The sequence below is a fragment of the Rattus rattus genome, chromosome 12, assembly GCF_011064425.1.
Source record: "Rattus rattus isolate New Zealand chromosome 12, Rrattus_CSIRO_v1, whole genome shotgun sequence".
NCBI classification, from domain to species: domain Eukaryota; kingdom Metazoa; phylum Chordata; class Mammalia; order Rodentia; family Muridae; genus Rattus; species Rattus rattus.
The window spans coordinates 37111193-37126512 of NC_046165.1; the positions used below are offsets into that span (position 1 = coordinate 37111193).

General features: G+C 39.3%; 1 protein-coding gene across 1 annotated transcript in view; it reads right to left on the reverse strand.

Moving 5' to 3' along the window:
• The window catches only part of Tdrd3 (tudor domain containing 3), a 120720-nt gene that overhangs the window by 40769 nt on the left and 64631 nt on the right, over positions 1-15320 (reverse strand). Inside the window, exons 8-10 of the mRNA XM_032918264.1 lie at positions 12976-13116; positions 12368-12524; positions 11349-11474 (exon numbers count right to left, since the gene is read on the reverse strand). Coding sequence (XP_032774155.1) covers positions 11349-11474; positions 12368-12524; positions 12976-13116 — 424 coding nt within the window. The remainder of the gene's footprint in view (positions 1-11348; positions 11475-12367; positions 12525-12975; positions 13117-15320) is intronic.

The following is a 15320-nucleotide window of genomic DNA, read 5'->3' on the forward strand; positions in this document are numbered from 1 at the left end:
AGCAGAAATCCTACTAAAAAAATTCTAAAAGAGCTATGAAAAAATTCTTTAAAAAAAAAAAAAAAAAAAGCTATATTTGCTTTTCATGGATTTTCTGGCCAAAATCAGAAATCATTTTAGAAAAAAATTCCTAAAGAGCTGTGTTTGCTCTCCAGAGACCTCCAGACAGCTCAGCTCTTGTTAGGAAAAGTTCTTTAAAAAAAAAAAAAAAAAAAATTGCTATGACTGTCAGCTGGCTCATCTCAGGCAGACCAAAAGTCCAGCTTTAATTTTCATATCAATTCAGTCCTTTATTTCGGTTTACCTCTTGATCAACCCATGAATCAGCATTTCATTACCATAGTCCATTGACTCTTAGGAAAAGAGTGGAAAGTACATTTTCATTTAACAACGCAAAAGAATTCAGAGATCTGCCTGCCCTTGTAAACTTGGCTGGGTTGGATCCTCTCCTGAAATTCCCATTCCATTGGAAATGTATTCTGTCTTAGGCTGATCCTGAACTTGGGGAACTGCCTGCCTTTGTAAGCATAAACAAAACAGCTCAGCAGAGGGGGGTTCCTGCCTTTGGACCAACATACCCTAAATCTCTTTACGTCCTTCCTTACCATCTTTCTCACAAGCTGGCTCTTAATGCAGCTGCCTCTGTTCCTTTAGATTTGTGAAGCTCCTTACACAATTCATATTGCCTCCTTATATTTTGTATAGTTGCGAAAATATTTATTTTTGAACTCGTGTTTTCAGGGTCCCCACAGTCGTAAGGGTTGTCCTGAAGATCACACATTCTACCACTTTGCTGAGACATTAACCACAGACTCGCACAGTGTCTGATTATCATGGAGCGTTAACCTTGGCAGAGAGGACATTCCTGACAATACTTAATTATATGAACGACCCTTACACCCAAGGCAACCATCAACAAGCATAAAGGCCCACACCCTGCTTGCTCTGTCCCAGGGGAAGTACCATGTCATTTAGTCCCTAACATGGCTTCAGTATCAGTCAGAATCCAGGAACTTTCTGCCACTCTTTCAGAGAATCAGGAATCCACATTGTAGCACCCCAAACACCACCTGATGCTAACTCTATAACCACTCCAATAATACAAATGTATAAGAAAGAAATTCATAAGCTTTTAAACCTTAGCCAAAAGAAAATAATACCAAAAAGAAGCAGGAACAGTTGAGAATTTTTTTTTTTAATCTTAATGCTTCTGATTCAAAATGGGATCTTCCTGGAAATACATGGAACGTTGAAGATTGCATAGCAGAATACAGGAAAGATTAGCAGAATACAATGAATAGTATTATACAATAGACAAACCATGAACACAATAACAGCTCAAAAAGAAAAGATATCAAGGAGAATTGCTGTGAGTTAGCATGAATGAACTGAATATGGTTATGCCAGATCATGGATTTCAAAATGTGCGTTTATAACAACTAAAATGGTTACAGCACTGTATTAGATTCAAGAATCATCTAGAAAGAAACCATCGTCAAAAATCAACTACTCTACCAGCAGTAAGAATGCTGAGTTAAACAGGCGTCTTACAGTATGGATAATTCTTCACACAATAGTCACTCTGCAGGGGCAGCTCCACCTTCCCGTTAAGGTAACGCCTGAATGTGATCTACAGCCATCTAAGCAGACTGGGTAACTGGAGCTCTTCACCTCCCCATCTAACCCCCAGCTATGTAGTGCTGCAGTCCCCACCCCACCCCACCCCCTCATTCCCAGAGACCTTACAGGCCACACAGGAAGGGTGGAGGCAATTTCACCCCTCGCACCATTCCTCTAAATCAATATTGCAGTCTTATCCCCAGGTCTGTAGGAGACGAGACTACTGTAGCCTCCCCTACTGTCTGCCTCCCTCTCCAGTGCATCTAGCAGATCTGCTGTAACCTTCCTCCCAACTCAGCCTATTCATTAGTCCAGCCCACAACTCTAGAAGGCACTGCCTGGGAACTCACGTGCCACTCAGGCCACAGAAGCAGGAGGCATCACTGAAGACCATGATTACTCTCTCTCTACATCCAATCCTTCAGACTCAGCACCACCTCTGTAGGGAACTGCCTGTTATGGCCTCTGCACTCTGACTCCATTCCCAGGGCACTACGTATATCCTACAAGAATCCTTGCTTTCTTCCTCCCTCAGTCCCTTCCACATTCTTGAGCATCAGCTCTCACTAACCAGGAACAATTTTACCCCCACAGGGCCACACCCATCAGGATCCCAGAACAAACTCCTACCAGGCAACACACAGCCATCACACTAAGAATCAGAGAGAGCAACAGAAGCCAAGGAACAAAACACCCACCAAGAGACAAGACTAGATGTCAGCACCTAGAAGTACAACCTTCCCACACCCAGATGCCTAGACTGGCATAAAAACGTAATTAATGAAGGACAGGCTATTATGTCCCAACTGGAGGCCAGCAAAGCCCTAGGCCCTGAGAACTGCAACACAGCTGAAGCATAAGAGAGCGTGCCACCTTGCGTTCTCTGTCATCTGAAGGTGAGGAGTACAGTAAAGCACACGGGAGCACATTCCAAGTGCGCACAAATGATCACAGGAAAGAAGAGTATAGCACACATACAAAGTAAGCATCCAAAGCTGCTCTCTCCTGTGCACGAAAGAGCTGAGCTGCAAACCAAACAAGGAGCTTCTCCTGCTTCCTAGGCTTGTCTCTGACAAACTCACAAGCACCTCGGTTTCTTTATCTAAGAAGTAACCCTTATCACAGAATCAGGAAAATTTAACTTGAAATGCCTAAGGGCATCTAGAATTATAAGTATCATTGGGAATGATCCCAGTCCTATCCTTGAACAGAGCTCTGATGTGAAAACTAGCACAGTGATGCTAGTTCTTCACCTCTTTCTCGTGGTGGTTAGTGAACACTGAAGCAGATGGTGTCAGGACTGTCCTCGTCACTATACATGGGCACAGGACAGAACCACAACCTTCTATCCTCTGGCGGCCATTTATAGTGGGGAAGGTGAACAACCACACACTCATGTACAAACTAACGTAACCCAAATTAATCAGTCTCAAAGGAAATAGATGACTAATGGTGAGACTAGCAGAACTTCTGCTTCGTAGTTTAGTTGAGCCCTAAAGAACGAGAAATGTAGAAGAAGCTAGGGAGAGTGCTCCAAGGAGAGGAAACACACAGCCACCTCAGGTCTAACTAAAAACATCACCTTTACTGCTGTCAAAGGGAAAGTACTGTGTGCTCCGAAATGTCCAAACTGATACTCATTTGTGTTAAATAAAGACACCAAATCCAGAACTGATGACACATAAATTAGCATTTCTTTTAATCTGATAAGGCCTTCATTCACTATTTTAAAATATACATTGCTTTCCTAGGCTCATTAAATTCTATCAAAGGTATGATACATAGTAAACTAAATACCAAGCTTAAGATGAAAATATTTATTAAAATTTTAATGTCCAAAACTTCCTTAAGAAGTAAAACTCCGTATTAGGAAGTTACAAAGCATATCATTGTTACTATTAAGTAATAAATCATGGAAACTCTGAGAAACAACGTAATAGACAGCATCCTATCCACAGTCGGGTTCCTATCCAGCCAGGGCCAGGCTTAAACCGCACACCGTGAGGTGCTGGTTGCAGATGTAATGACTAAGTAGTTCAATCTAGAGGGTGTCCCTCTATATGTAAAGAACAGGTAAATGTACTGTAGGCTCTAGTTATGGTAACAGTCCATGTTGTACATTAGGAAGCTGAAGAGGCTAACAGGGGTCACGTATCAGTGTACAGCTGGATGTGACCAGTCCGTCAGGCTCCTACCCGCACAGTCAAGCTATTAGCTCTAGATCACTCATCAATTTGAGTTACCTTTACAATTTTCTTATAAAACTCTGAATTATCATGAAAGAGTTTTTGCAAGAGACACTTTTTAAAAAGGCACTGTGTGAACAAATCTGTATAAAATAAGAACACATCTTTGGGGCAACCTTGGTTGACTCTTCTCCCTTCTCTCCAAACATCACAGGAATACGGATATGTCACAATTCCACAGAAAATACTGAAATAATGAGGAGAATTTAATTGCTGTTTCTGGCAGTTTCTGCTGTCTCCCCATTAGTTACTAGCTGCCACTCTAACACAGTACTTTGTATGTACTCTGGGGGAAATGAGGGCCATGTTCCCAGCACTTTCCATTCTGCATATTCACCCACACCCACATGCCTACACAGAGTGTGCACACGCTCCAGGCCTCTTCCCTCTCGCATCTCCTCAGGTCTCGACTCAGAATCCATTTTGAAAGTATCATCTCAGCAACCCTGGGATTAAGTCAGATTCCTTCACGTGTACACAGCAGCAGCGACCGAGCAGAACGGCTTTGCTCACTCGCTGCCCTCACAGACTGTAAGAGCTCACGCTTTTCTTTGGTTTGCTACCCTTCTCCTCCAACAGTATCTAGTACATAGTAAGCCCCAATTCATATGCGGACTGAATGAATCAAACTTCTCTCCAGTACTTTCTAAAACAAATTACAGAAACTTTTCTTCTGAACTGAGTATGTTTTCCAGGACCAAGACCACAATAAATTTTAGGTTTAATATTCTCCCTAAAATACATATTCTTGAAAACTCCAGCTGCTTATGTAGTAAAGTATAGTGTTATTGGGAGAGAAAAGTCCTTGGTCCTGTGGAAACTCGATGCCCCAATGTAGGGCAATGCTAGGGCAGTAAGGCGGTGGGTGGGTTAGGGAGCACCCTCATAGAGGCAGGGGAGAGGGGGGATGGGATAAGGGCTTGTGGAGGGGAAATCAGGAGGGGAGATAACATTTGAAATGTAAGGGAATAAAATTACTAATAAAAATATGTGGAAAAAATCTCTTCTAAAATTGTATTTTTCTATGATTCTGACTTAAAGTGCAGAGCCTAAGGTCAGAAACTATCATTCCTATCAAGTATACAAACAAAGAGTCATGAAATCATCTTGTGTTTATACAAAGTTTACAAACAAAATAAAATCTTTAAAAAAATACATAATAGGCAGACTGAGAGAAGGTTCAGCAGTTAGGACTCAGCCCACAGCTACCTTAACTAGAGTGCTACAGGAGCACATGCCCTCCTCTGGTCTTTGTAGGCACACACACACAAAGCATTTATGCAGACACAAATACATACTCATAAAATAGAAATGACAAAATAAATCATAAAAAATTGCAGAGTCTACCAGAAGAAATAATCCACTGACCTAAACCCATTTGTGCTGGTTAATTCTGGTTGTCATATAGTTGAACTAAGAAAGCATGCGGTACTTTGAGGCCGGCCTTTAGATGGATCCTGTGAGGGCATAGGGGGTAGCCGAGAAGGGCAGATCCACCGCTCATATGGAGAGCTCGATGGTAAAACAGAGTGTCAGCTGGGCACCAGCTCTCCCCAGGCTCGCCCCTTTCTGGGCAGCACAGATATAAGTGAACTGCCCACCAGACCTGCGATGGCGGCAAGGCCTTCCCTGTCACTTGCAGATCATGAGACGAAATACCTCCTCCCCTCAGCTGCTTCTTGTCTGGGATTCAGTCCTACTAAGCTTCCATACTGGACTGAGTATAGTACCCTGGCTGACTCTCTAAAACATCCATCCCACTGTCCACACAGCCTCTGTATTCCCTAGCCTGAGTTCTAAATCGGCCACTTCACAGCCTTTGTGAGAGTCTGTAATCAGGGGTGGACTGAACTCAGCTTGAACATCTTACAAAAGCTGATTTTTAAATTTTCATGAAAATGTATGAGTTAGTTTTTAAATTGCCAATAGTGTGAAATCAAACATGGTGGAGTAACTATACACAGTATGAGCAAAATGAAAAGGCCAGGTCTCCCTGCCTGCGCTGGTCCTCGTCTAACAGCACACACCTACCCTTTCTCTCAGCATCCTCTTCACATTGCTCCCTCTCACAGCAGCTGCTCAAGTGCCTTTGCTGCCTCCTGCACCTGGGCTTGATCTCTAAATTTGACTGCTTATTGATCTCACTCTTTGATTTTCCAGACTTATTATGTCTTAAAGCTGAGCTCCTGACTGCTCTTTCCCAACATGAATACCGGCTCAGCAATGCCAAGTCAAAGAACGTTATGAATTGGAAATAAAATCCCAAACCCTAGTTCCTTAGTTCTTCGGAGTGCTTTAGTTCTCTTTTCAAGCACATGGAAATCACAACATCATTTACTGCTGGCAAGTCGTTAGTTAGCACAGTCCCTAGAATGCAGCAGTTCTCCGTACACAGCATCCATCACTTTATTTATTTTTTTCTTGTTATTTTTTTTTTCATCTTTATTAACTTGAGTATTTCTTATTTACATTTCGATTATTATTCCCCTTCCCGGTTTCCAGGCCAACATCCCCCTAACCCCTCTCCTTCCCCTTCTCTATGGGTGTTCCCCTCCCCATCCTCCCTCCATTACCACCCTCCCTCCAACAATCACATTCACTGGGGCTTCAGTCTTGGCAGGACTAAGGACTTCCCCTTCCACTGGTGCTCTTACTAGGATATTCATTGCTACCTATGCAGTTGGAGCCCAGGGTCAGTCCATGTATAGTCTTTGGGTATTGGCTTAGTCCCTGGAAGCTCTGGTTGCTTGGCATTGTTGTTCATATGGGGTCTCAAGCCCCTTCAAGCTCTTCCTGTGCTTTCTCTGATTCCTTCAACGGGGGTCCTATTCTCAGTTCAGGGGTATAATGATGGCATTCGCCTCTGTATTTGCTGTATTCTGGCTGTGTCTCTCAGGAGAGATCTACATCCAGTTCCTGTCGGCCTGCACTTCTTTGCTTCATCCATCTTATCTAGTTTGGTGGCTGTATATGTATGGGCCACATGTGGGGCAGGCTCTGGATGGCTGTTCCTTCTGCCTCTGTTCTAAACTTTGCCTCCCTATTCCCTGAAGAAAATCTTAGAACAGTGAAAGTGAAAGAAAAGCTCGTGTTTTAGTAAGTTTGCATTTAATAAAACAAAATATCCAAGAAAATTAGTTATATATTACACCTCAAAATAAAATGATAAAAATTTAGTATGCAGTCTCTTCAACAGGGGTAACCTTCCACAAGTAACTAATACTCAATTATTTGATATGTAATATCCATACTGAAAACTTCAAAACTCCAGAGGAATGTACATTTAGATCACTTTGACCTAAAAGCACAGTTAATAGTACTGTAATGAAGCTGCAATCTGCAAGGAAATCACAGACCCACACAGTCTCTTTTCAGGGTAGTTTACAGACTCTCCTAACATCCAAGTCCCTTGGCGGTTTAGCTGCTAGTAAATTCTAGAGATGTGTATAGCTTACTGCTAACTAAATTACTAGTTTAAGGAACTATCTATATAGTAAGCATATAAAATAATTAAGATTTCCACAATATGCAGGCTGGAAATCACAAGAAACTAGATGTTCTATTGCTGTGATAAAACAGCCTGACAGTCCAGGTCACAGTCCCTCACAGACCAGACATGCAGCTCCGTTGTCCAATACTTGGCTAGTATGCACGCAGCACTGGGTTCCTCAGCCTGCACTGAGAGAGAAAGGTCTTTAAAGCTACGCTAGAAGAAACTTTCTAAGAAGCGATCAGTACCTTCTGATGAAACATTTAAAAAATAAAAGTGAAGAAAGAAGTGGCAGCACGGCTGGGTCTTCCAGAAGAATTACGTATGATATGAAAGCAAAGGTTCGTACGAACTCGTACTAAATTTAACAGAAAAAGCCTATCCTTAGAATATTCTTGAGAATATGTTTCCTAAATAAATTTAAAACACTACAGAATCTGACACATATTCAACATTCCTCAAACAAAACACTTGAAAATATTTGTATTCTATATTTTAGCACATTGACATGATTTAGGGATGGGCTGGAAGTACAAATAAATATCATGCTTTTAGCATGCCTACATTTTGACTGCCATATAAGTTCAGATATGAAATCTCCCACTTTCCAGCATGACATCATAACCCAAAAAGATTCATATTTTATAGCATGTTGGGTTTTACAATTTTAGTTTAGAAGTGCATAATCAAAAGGACACAAGAAGTCCATCCATAACCAGCTTGCTGTGCACGCTGGGTGTTGTCAGCTTCTTCCAGGGAACCGCATTGGCCTGCAGGAACATCTGTGAGGCATTTCTTAATTAGTGATTGCTATGGGAAGGCCCACTCACTGGCAGAGGGGCCAGCCCTGTGTAGGTGATCCTATGTAAGAAAATCGTCTGATCATGCCATGGGGAGCAAGTCAGGAAACAGCACTCCTCTACGGTTCTGCTTCATTTCCTGTCTACAGGTTCCTATGTTGAGTTCCTGCTGTGATTTCCCTTCACTGTAGACTGTAAACTCTAAGACAAAACAGACTCTTTCTTCCCAAGGTGCTTGTGGCCATGGTGTTTATCCAGCTCTAGAAACTAAACGAAGACACTTGCTAAGCCAACCATAGACTTTTGGGAATCCTAAAACTAAACAAAATCCTGAGACAACTTGAAGTAAACAGAATCAAAACACAGATGATAAGGAAAACTCTGTTACTCAATGATAGCATTAGAATTGTTCATGTGAGTGTGTGCATGCATGTGCATATAAGTAGTGCATGTCTACATGGATGTAAGGTGTGTTATATGTACATATATATGCACATGCATGTATGTTTGTGTATATTTCTGTGAGCATGTATGTGTGTGCATGTGTACATGTGTGATATATGTGCAAGTTTGTGTTTTACTGAAAACTGAAGTCAGAGCCTTGGGCATACTGAGCAACTGCAGTCCACCAAGTCACAAGCATTTCTTGAAGCTCTAAATCCATACGCCTCTCTCTATAAAAACCCAAATAGCTATACTGATACAAACCTAAACCAAATCATGAGATCAGAGCAATCTTCAGAAGCTCACCTATCCATTTGTATGTTGTGAAGACTACCCTGAAAAGCTTTCTAGACGTTCCTTAGAAAAATGTTCACCATCTCCTAGCATCAGTGATGATATAATATTAGAATATAATCCAAGTAATATATTCCAGGCTTTAACTCCAATTAAAAGGAAAGGATGGAATTGTAAAATTACCTAAGTACCAGTTCAGACACTGGTCTCAACTGCTCTTTTCTATAAACTCCAGGTCAGTTAAGAATGCTGTCACCTAGTGAGGTATAGTAACGTAAGAGAGAATAACAAAACATGTTTAAAAAAAAAATAAGCTTGGGGTTGGGGATTTAGCTCAGTGGTAGAGTGCTTGCCTAGGAAGCGCAAGGCCCTGGGTTCGGTCCCCAGCTCCAAAAAAAAAAGAACCAAAAAAAAAAAAAAATAAGCTTGTGAACAACCACAAATCAAGCTCTCTCGTCAATCCTACAGACTTCGATGTATCCATGAATTCATGGCCAGGAGAACAGAGAAAATCTGCAAGCACAATGACTTCTGTCTGTGAACCTATCATTTATTGTAGAGCTTTTATACTTATGTATGGAAACATGGATCTTTTCTGTATGTGTCCATATCATTAGAGCCTGGACAGAAAGCTGCAGTTGATGGAATCAATGACTGCTCAGACAGTATTAACAATGGTGCAGTAAGTCAGCAGCCGTCCCATGTCACCCTGATTAAAGCGCTGCCTAACCCACCCGAAACGAAAAGCTGGCCTTATTCTGACAAAGTTTTCAATAAAGGTCTAATCATCATTACAGATTACAAAAATGTCTGAAAATGTACCGCCACTTATGAAACAAAACAAAAATTCAACTAAGGAGCTTAGAAATGATTATTAAAGAGGATTTAATTATTTACTTAGTGAATGTTATAATTTACTTAATATAAACTTCGCACGAAATAAGGGGGCTTAACAGAAAATATCATAATATGATAATCAGATATGATCTGGCAAAGCTATAAACTACGATAATATTTCATTTCCATATGCCAAATCACAGATGAATTACATACTCAATCCCACTAAAAAGAAATATGAAATCAAAGTCATGATTTAGGAGACACTGTAAGGTGCGAGTACAGGAATCAAGAGATGAAATGGTCAACAGAGGTTTGAACGGGGCCCTCAGAGGATGCGAGGCTTAGCACGCTGAGAAGTCAGTCAGGAAGAAGTGCGATGTGAATGAAGATGCAGCAGACTCCCCTGCCGACTTTGTAGAGCAAAACCTCTTTACAATGTCCATGTGACAACACAAAGGCTGTTTGAAAGAGCAGATAGCAGCCTCATCAACGAGAGGCAAAATCAAACAACTACAACAAAACACATCTGTCCACACACACGAGGAACCGATTTCATAGCTTACGGCACATGAGCCCGCGAGAGGAACATGGATACCAGCTTAGCTCACAAACTCAACCAAACCTCAGCTGGAAACTGTGGTCATTTGTTACACAGTAATAGAAACTGAGGTGCCAGTCTCATGTCAGCAAACACTGCTCTTCTACGTTATCCTCTACAAACTGTCCTCATCAAACACTGACTTCATTCAAACATCTTCAAAATTATATATTTATATATTACAAATTTATATATTACAATATATAATCTATATATGTATATAAACTATATATGTAAATAAGTATACTTAAGTATACGTTATACTTATATACATTTAAGTATGTGAGTATATAAGAACATATTTACATATAGTTTGTGTAAATTATATACATATATATATATACACACACATATATATATATAATGTAAAATCCAATGATAAACCCCGGTTTTCATGAAATATAGACACTTAGATTTTGTATTAAAAGTATTTTGCTTCTAACTTTACTTGGCTGAATTAAAAAGTAAATCTAAAACATAATATGATTTCAATCTTTAATATTTTAACTACAATATTTGAAAACACTTCTCATATTCTATTTGTAGAAAGATACATATTGAACAGACTTCTTGCCCTCCCACTATTTATGTTATTCATTACTGTACATCATGGGAAACAGTGGGGAAAGTATATTCTCCCAGCAACACTTTCAGCCACTTAGGAACATGTGAAGAACGACAAACAAACCGATTTCAGAAATGATGTAAGCACCACAAGTTATGCTACAGTAAATTGTCCATCACAACTATCTGTACATCTAGCTTTCCAATGTACTAGGAGCTGTGGGTGGAGTACTGTGGTGATATTACTCGACACACCATTAGAAGCATAGGAAGCTGACATTTGCTTCAGAATGTAAATATTAAAACTTTCTCCTGTGTTTTGGCCAAATGAAATTCACTATAAAAATTCTAAGCAACCATCCAGAATAGAAATCATTTGTACAACTGTAAATGAGGTTGGTCTTTTAAAAAGAAATTGATATATTTTTAATACTATTTTCAAGTTAGCCTACCTTCCATATTCAGAGTTCCCATTTTAGACTCCAAGAAATCAAATAATGTGCTTGGTGCTGACGGTCTTGCGTTTCCTAGGTCTTCTTCATCTTCTGATCGTACTCGCCCCCTGCCTTTCCCTCTACCTTAGGTTGAAAAGCACATACATACATACATTGAGTGTGAAAAGCAACGGAAGACACCACTAAGACGCAGTCAGCAATCTTGTAAACAGGACTGTACATACATTTCCTCTCACTGGCTTGAGTGAAAGTCTTTAACAATAAAATAGCTTTAAATAAAGCTATTAAGAGGGGGAGGGGAGAGAGTATGGGGGTTTCTGCAGGGGAAACCAGGAAAGGGAATAACATTTGAAATGTAAACAAATAAAATATCCAATAAGAAAGAGGTACTTTTACTACTCTATATGATCTATCAAAGATTTGTCAAATGAATACAGGACTTAGATTTAAAATAAACACATATTACTGTTTTTAAATTTAAAAATATTTTACCTTAAAATATATTTTCTTTCTACAAAAAAATTAAGTTGACTTAGCATAATTATATCTCTGTTTAGTAAAACTCTGTAAGCATTGCTGTACCATAAAGGCATCTAACATGTTCACATAAAATTTAGAATATTATTCTACATACTACAATGCATATGCATGGTTATTTATGTCATGTACAGGGATATTTCTCAATCTGATTCCCAACAGTACTACTTTATCCAAGTAAAAGATACTGTTTGGTTTATTTTAGGTGGTAAGTCTTTAATACAAATGGCACGGATCTATCTAGACATAAGTAACAGAACAAGTCAGTGTGCATCATGGTCTCTCTCTTACCTCTAACAACCCTGCTAAGCAAGTCCCTCTTAGACACAGTCTATATAAACACTCACAGGAAGCAGCCTACATGACCTGCATGGCTCCAAGCCTCACGCTTCTAAGAACCAGTGTTACCTAACGCTATAGCTCTCCACGTATAACACTCGGCCTTGGTCCTTCACGTATTCGCTGCACATGAGCTATACCTCTGGGAGGAGGACCCACGACAGGCTTCTGTTTACTGCTGTTCAGAAGTACGTTCAAGGCTGCCTCTAGGTTGTTGGCATTATCCATCAGCGCTTGCCGCGACGCCTCCTTACTGAAGCCCATTTCCGTTATGTGCTTCAGCGCTTTCTCATCGACCTGAAGGGAACAGAGACAGCTGTACTAATGACGTACAAATACCCATTTGAACTGTCCTTAACTCAGATTTTCATTCCTAGCTATAGCAAAACTGTCACACTAGCACAGCATTCTGACTTACTGTTTCACCACACTGATGGTCAAGGAGGAACCTAAGTTACAGCAACTTTCATTGAAAATCCAAAACAAGAAAAACTTATACTATATTAGAATAAACTCTTAGAAAAATAATATGGCAAAGAAAACATGGACTCATAAATTTTTATAGTAAAAACAAACAAGCAAAATAAATAATTATACTTCCCTATTCACTCCAAAACACGTATTTTATACAGCACCTCAACAAAATTACAAAGAAGAACTACTAAAAAGAAGGAGGAGGAGGGGGAGGAAGAAGATATCCAAAGCACAGTCTAGCTCTCTTGTGGCTGGCCCATTACATTACACTTACCAGTTCTCTATAGACACCTTCGTTTTTGCTGTCTGACTTGGAAGCCTTTTCCTTCTGTGAAACCTCCCGATTTCGGTGCCCGCCAGCACCAATATTGAGATGACTTCTGGCTCCACCTCCACCTCCTCCAAATGTCTTGGTCTTCAGATAAGAGAAAAACAAAGCAGATGTAAGTAAATAGTATTTTAAATATCATTCACAGATTATTACTTAAAAAACTGGAAAAAGTAATCACTTAAAGCTTAACTACTTTTTACAAGTAAAATTAAAATAACTGACACTTATGAATAGCATAGAGCACAAACATCTACAAGCCAAAGCATTCTCTTTCTACAAAAAAAATTACTAGATTTTAATTAAGTCACCAAAACAAATCTATGTGTGCATCAATACAGACTAAAATGAGATGATATAAACGTCATAAAGATTAGTTGTCTCAATTACTCCAGTAAAATCTTTGAATACATCTTGGATTCCAGCCCTAGAACCATCTACAGCTCAAGGTTCGTCTAAACAAAGTACTAAGCTGAGCCAAGAGTCCATGACAGCGTGTCACGCCTGATATGGATCATTATATAATCTTAGAATTAAATATAGCATGAACAAAGAGTAAATTTGATTATTAATTCATTATCTACATTCATCATATATGTCATTCCTTACTAACAATATGTAGAAGGCTGAGTCTATATATTATTTTGTTGATGTACTTGAATAAATTTGAAATGTGATTTAATTTCATTAATCATCTCTTTTCAAAATAATTATGAAAAAAATAGAACATGAAGATAATTGGCTTGGAAAGATACAAGATCATGGCTGAAAAGCATTCCACAGCTGATACATCAAAAGAGAAATCTTACATAGTTTTTTTCTGTCTGATACCTTTGGTAAAATTAAAAGCAAGTTAAAAGTTGATTTTTTTATTAGTGATAATTGTTGAAAATATATTTTAAATAAAAAAGCACATTTTAAATGATTTTATATATATTATGTATTATTAAATATTATAATAACAAAGCATCTTAATTTATTCAACATTGAGAACTAGATAAAAATGTAAAGTAGAATGTAAAAAATGAGAAATTTATATTAGACATACATTAGTACACAACATTAGTACTTGAATATCATGTTATTTAAGTTTGATAAAACAAAGTAAAACTGTATCTGGACATTACTATTCAATTTTGGGTCTATGGAATTTCGGGAAAATTAAGAAGTCTTCATTGTCATTCCATGTTCAACTGTTCAACTAGGTGGGCACTGCAGCACACGCTCAGCTTTCAACTGTCTAGACAAGCTAGTTTATGGGATCTCTGCTTCTTCCCTCAGGCAAACCACTTAACTTTCACCTTTCACTGCTTCTCTAGGTTTTTATCCCTACAAAAGGAATGAGAAAATCAATCCTGTGAGGCCATCATCAACAGTGTTACCTCAGTAACACACAGGGCAAATGCTCTAATGCAGATGGCAATTACTATTTTGGTAGAACAGTTACCTAAAAAGTCTGGAGTCTAACTTGTTTGAATTAAGATTTATATTCCACAACTCCAAAGTGCTTTTGCTTTTGGTGACAATAAAATATGCCCATCATCTATATTTATTTCCTTAACATTTTCTTTGCATTTTGTGGGTTACAAATGGGAGAACAGCATTTTCAGTTGTTTGAAGGATTTAAACAGCTGCCGACTCCCAAGCCATAAATAATGCAGAGCAGTGCAATGACATCATGGTGGGTGGATGACGCATCCCTAAGACCATCACAACTGCCTGTCAATCTTACTGCACTTCACGGCCCACACACTTTTACACCTCATGATCCAGTCCTCCAATCACTGCTTTGCCATTGTCCCTGTTGAGCCTGCTTGCTCTTTCACTTTTAAAAAGTTCAAGTGTTCACCACGCCAGGATGAGCATCGAGGAAGGAAGTCAATAACTTCAATACTCCAGCATCAGTCAATAGCCTACAACACTTTTCATCTAGCCTTGGTAAGCACTCCTTACTCCCTTACCCATGACACTTACCCCAAATTGTCTTATTTCTCTCCATACTAATGATCAGTCTGGAGGAACTGACTTCTATTCATCTATCCTCCAGAGCTAAAATCTTATCCAGTGTGTTACCTTTTGTCTTTTCTATAAACACGCATTCCTTTGGTGATCTGACTTAGCCTAATACCATCTGTCTTAGGGTTTTACTGCTGTGAACAGACACCATGACCAAAGCAACTCTCTTTTTTTTTTTTTTTTTTATTAAATTTGAGTATTTCTTATTTACATTGAGTGTTATTCCTTCCGGGTTCCGGACAAACATCCCCCCCCCTCCCTTCTTTTATGGGTAT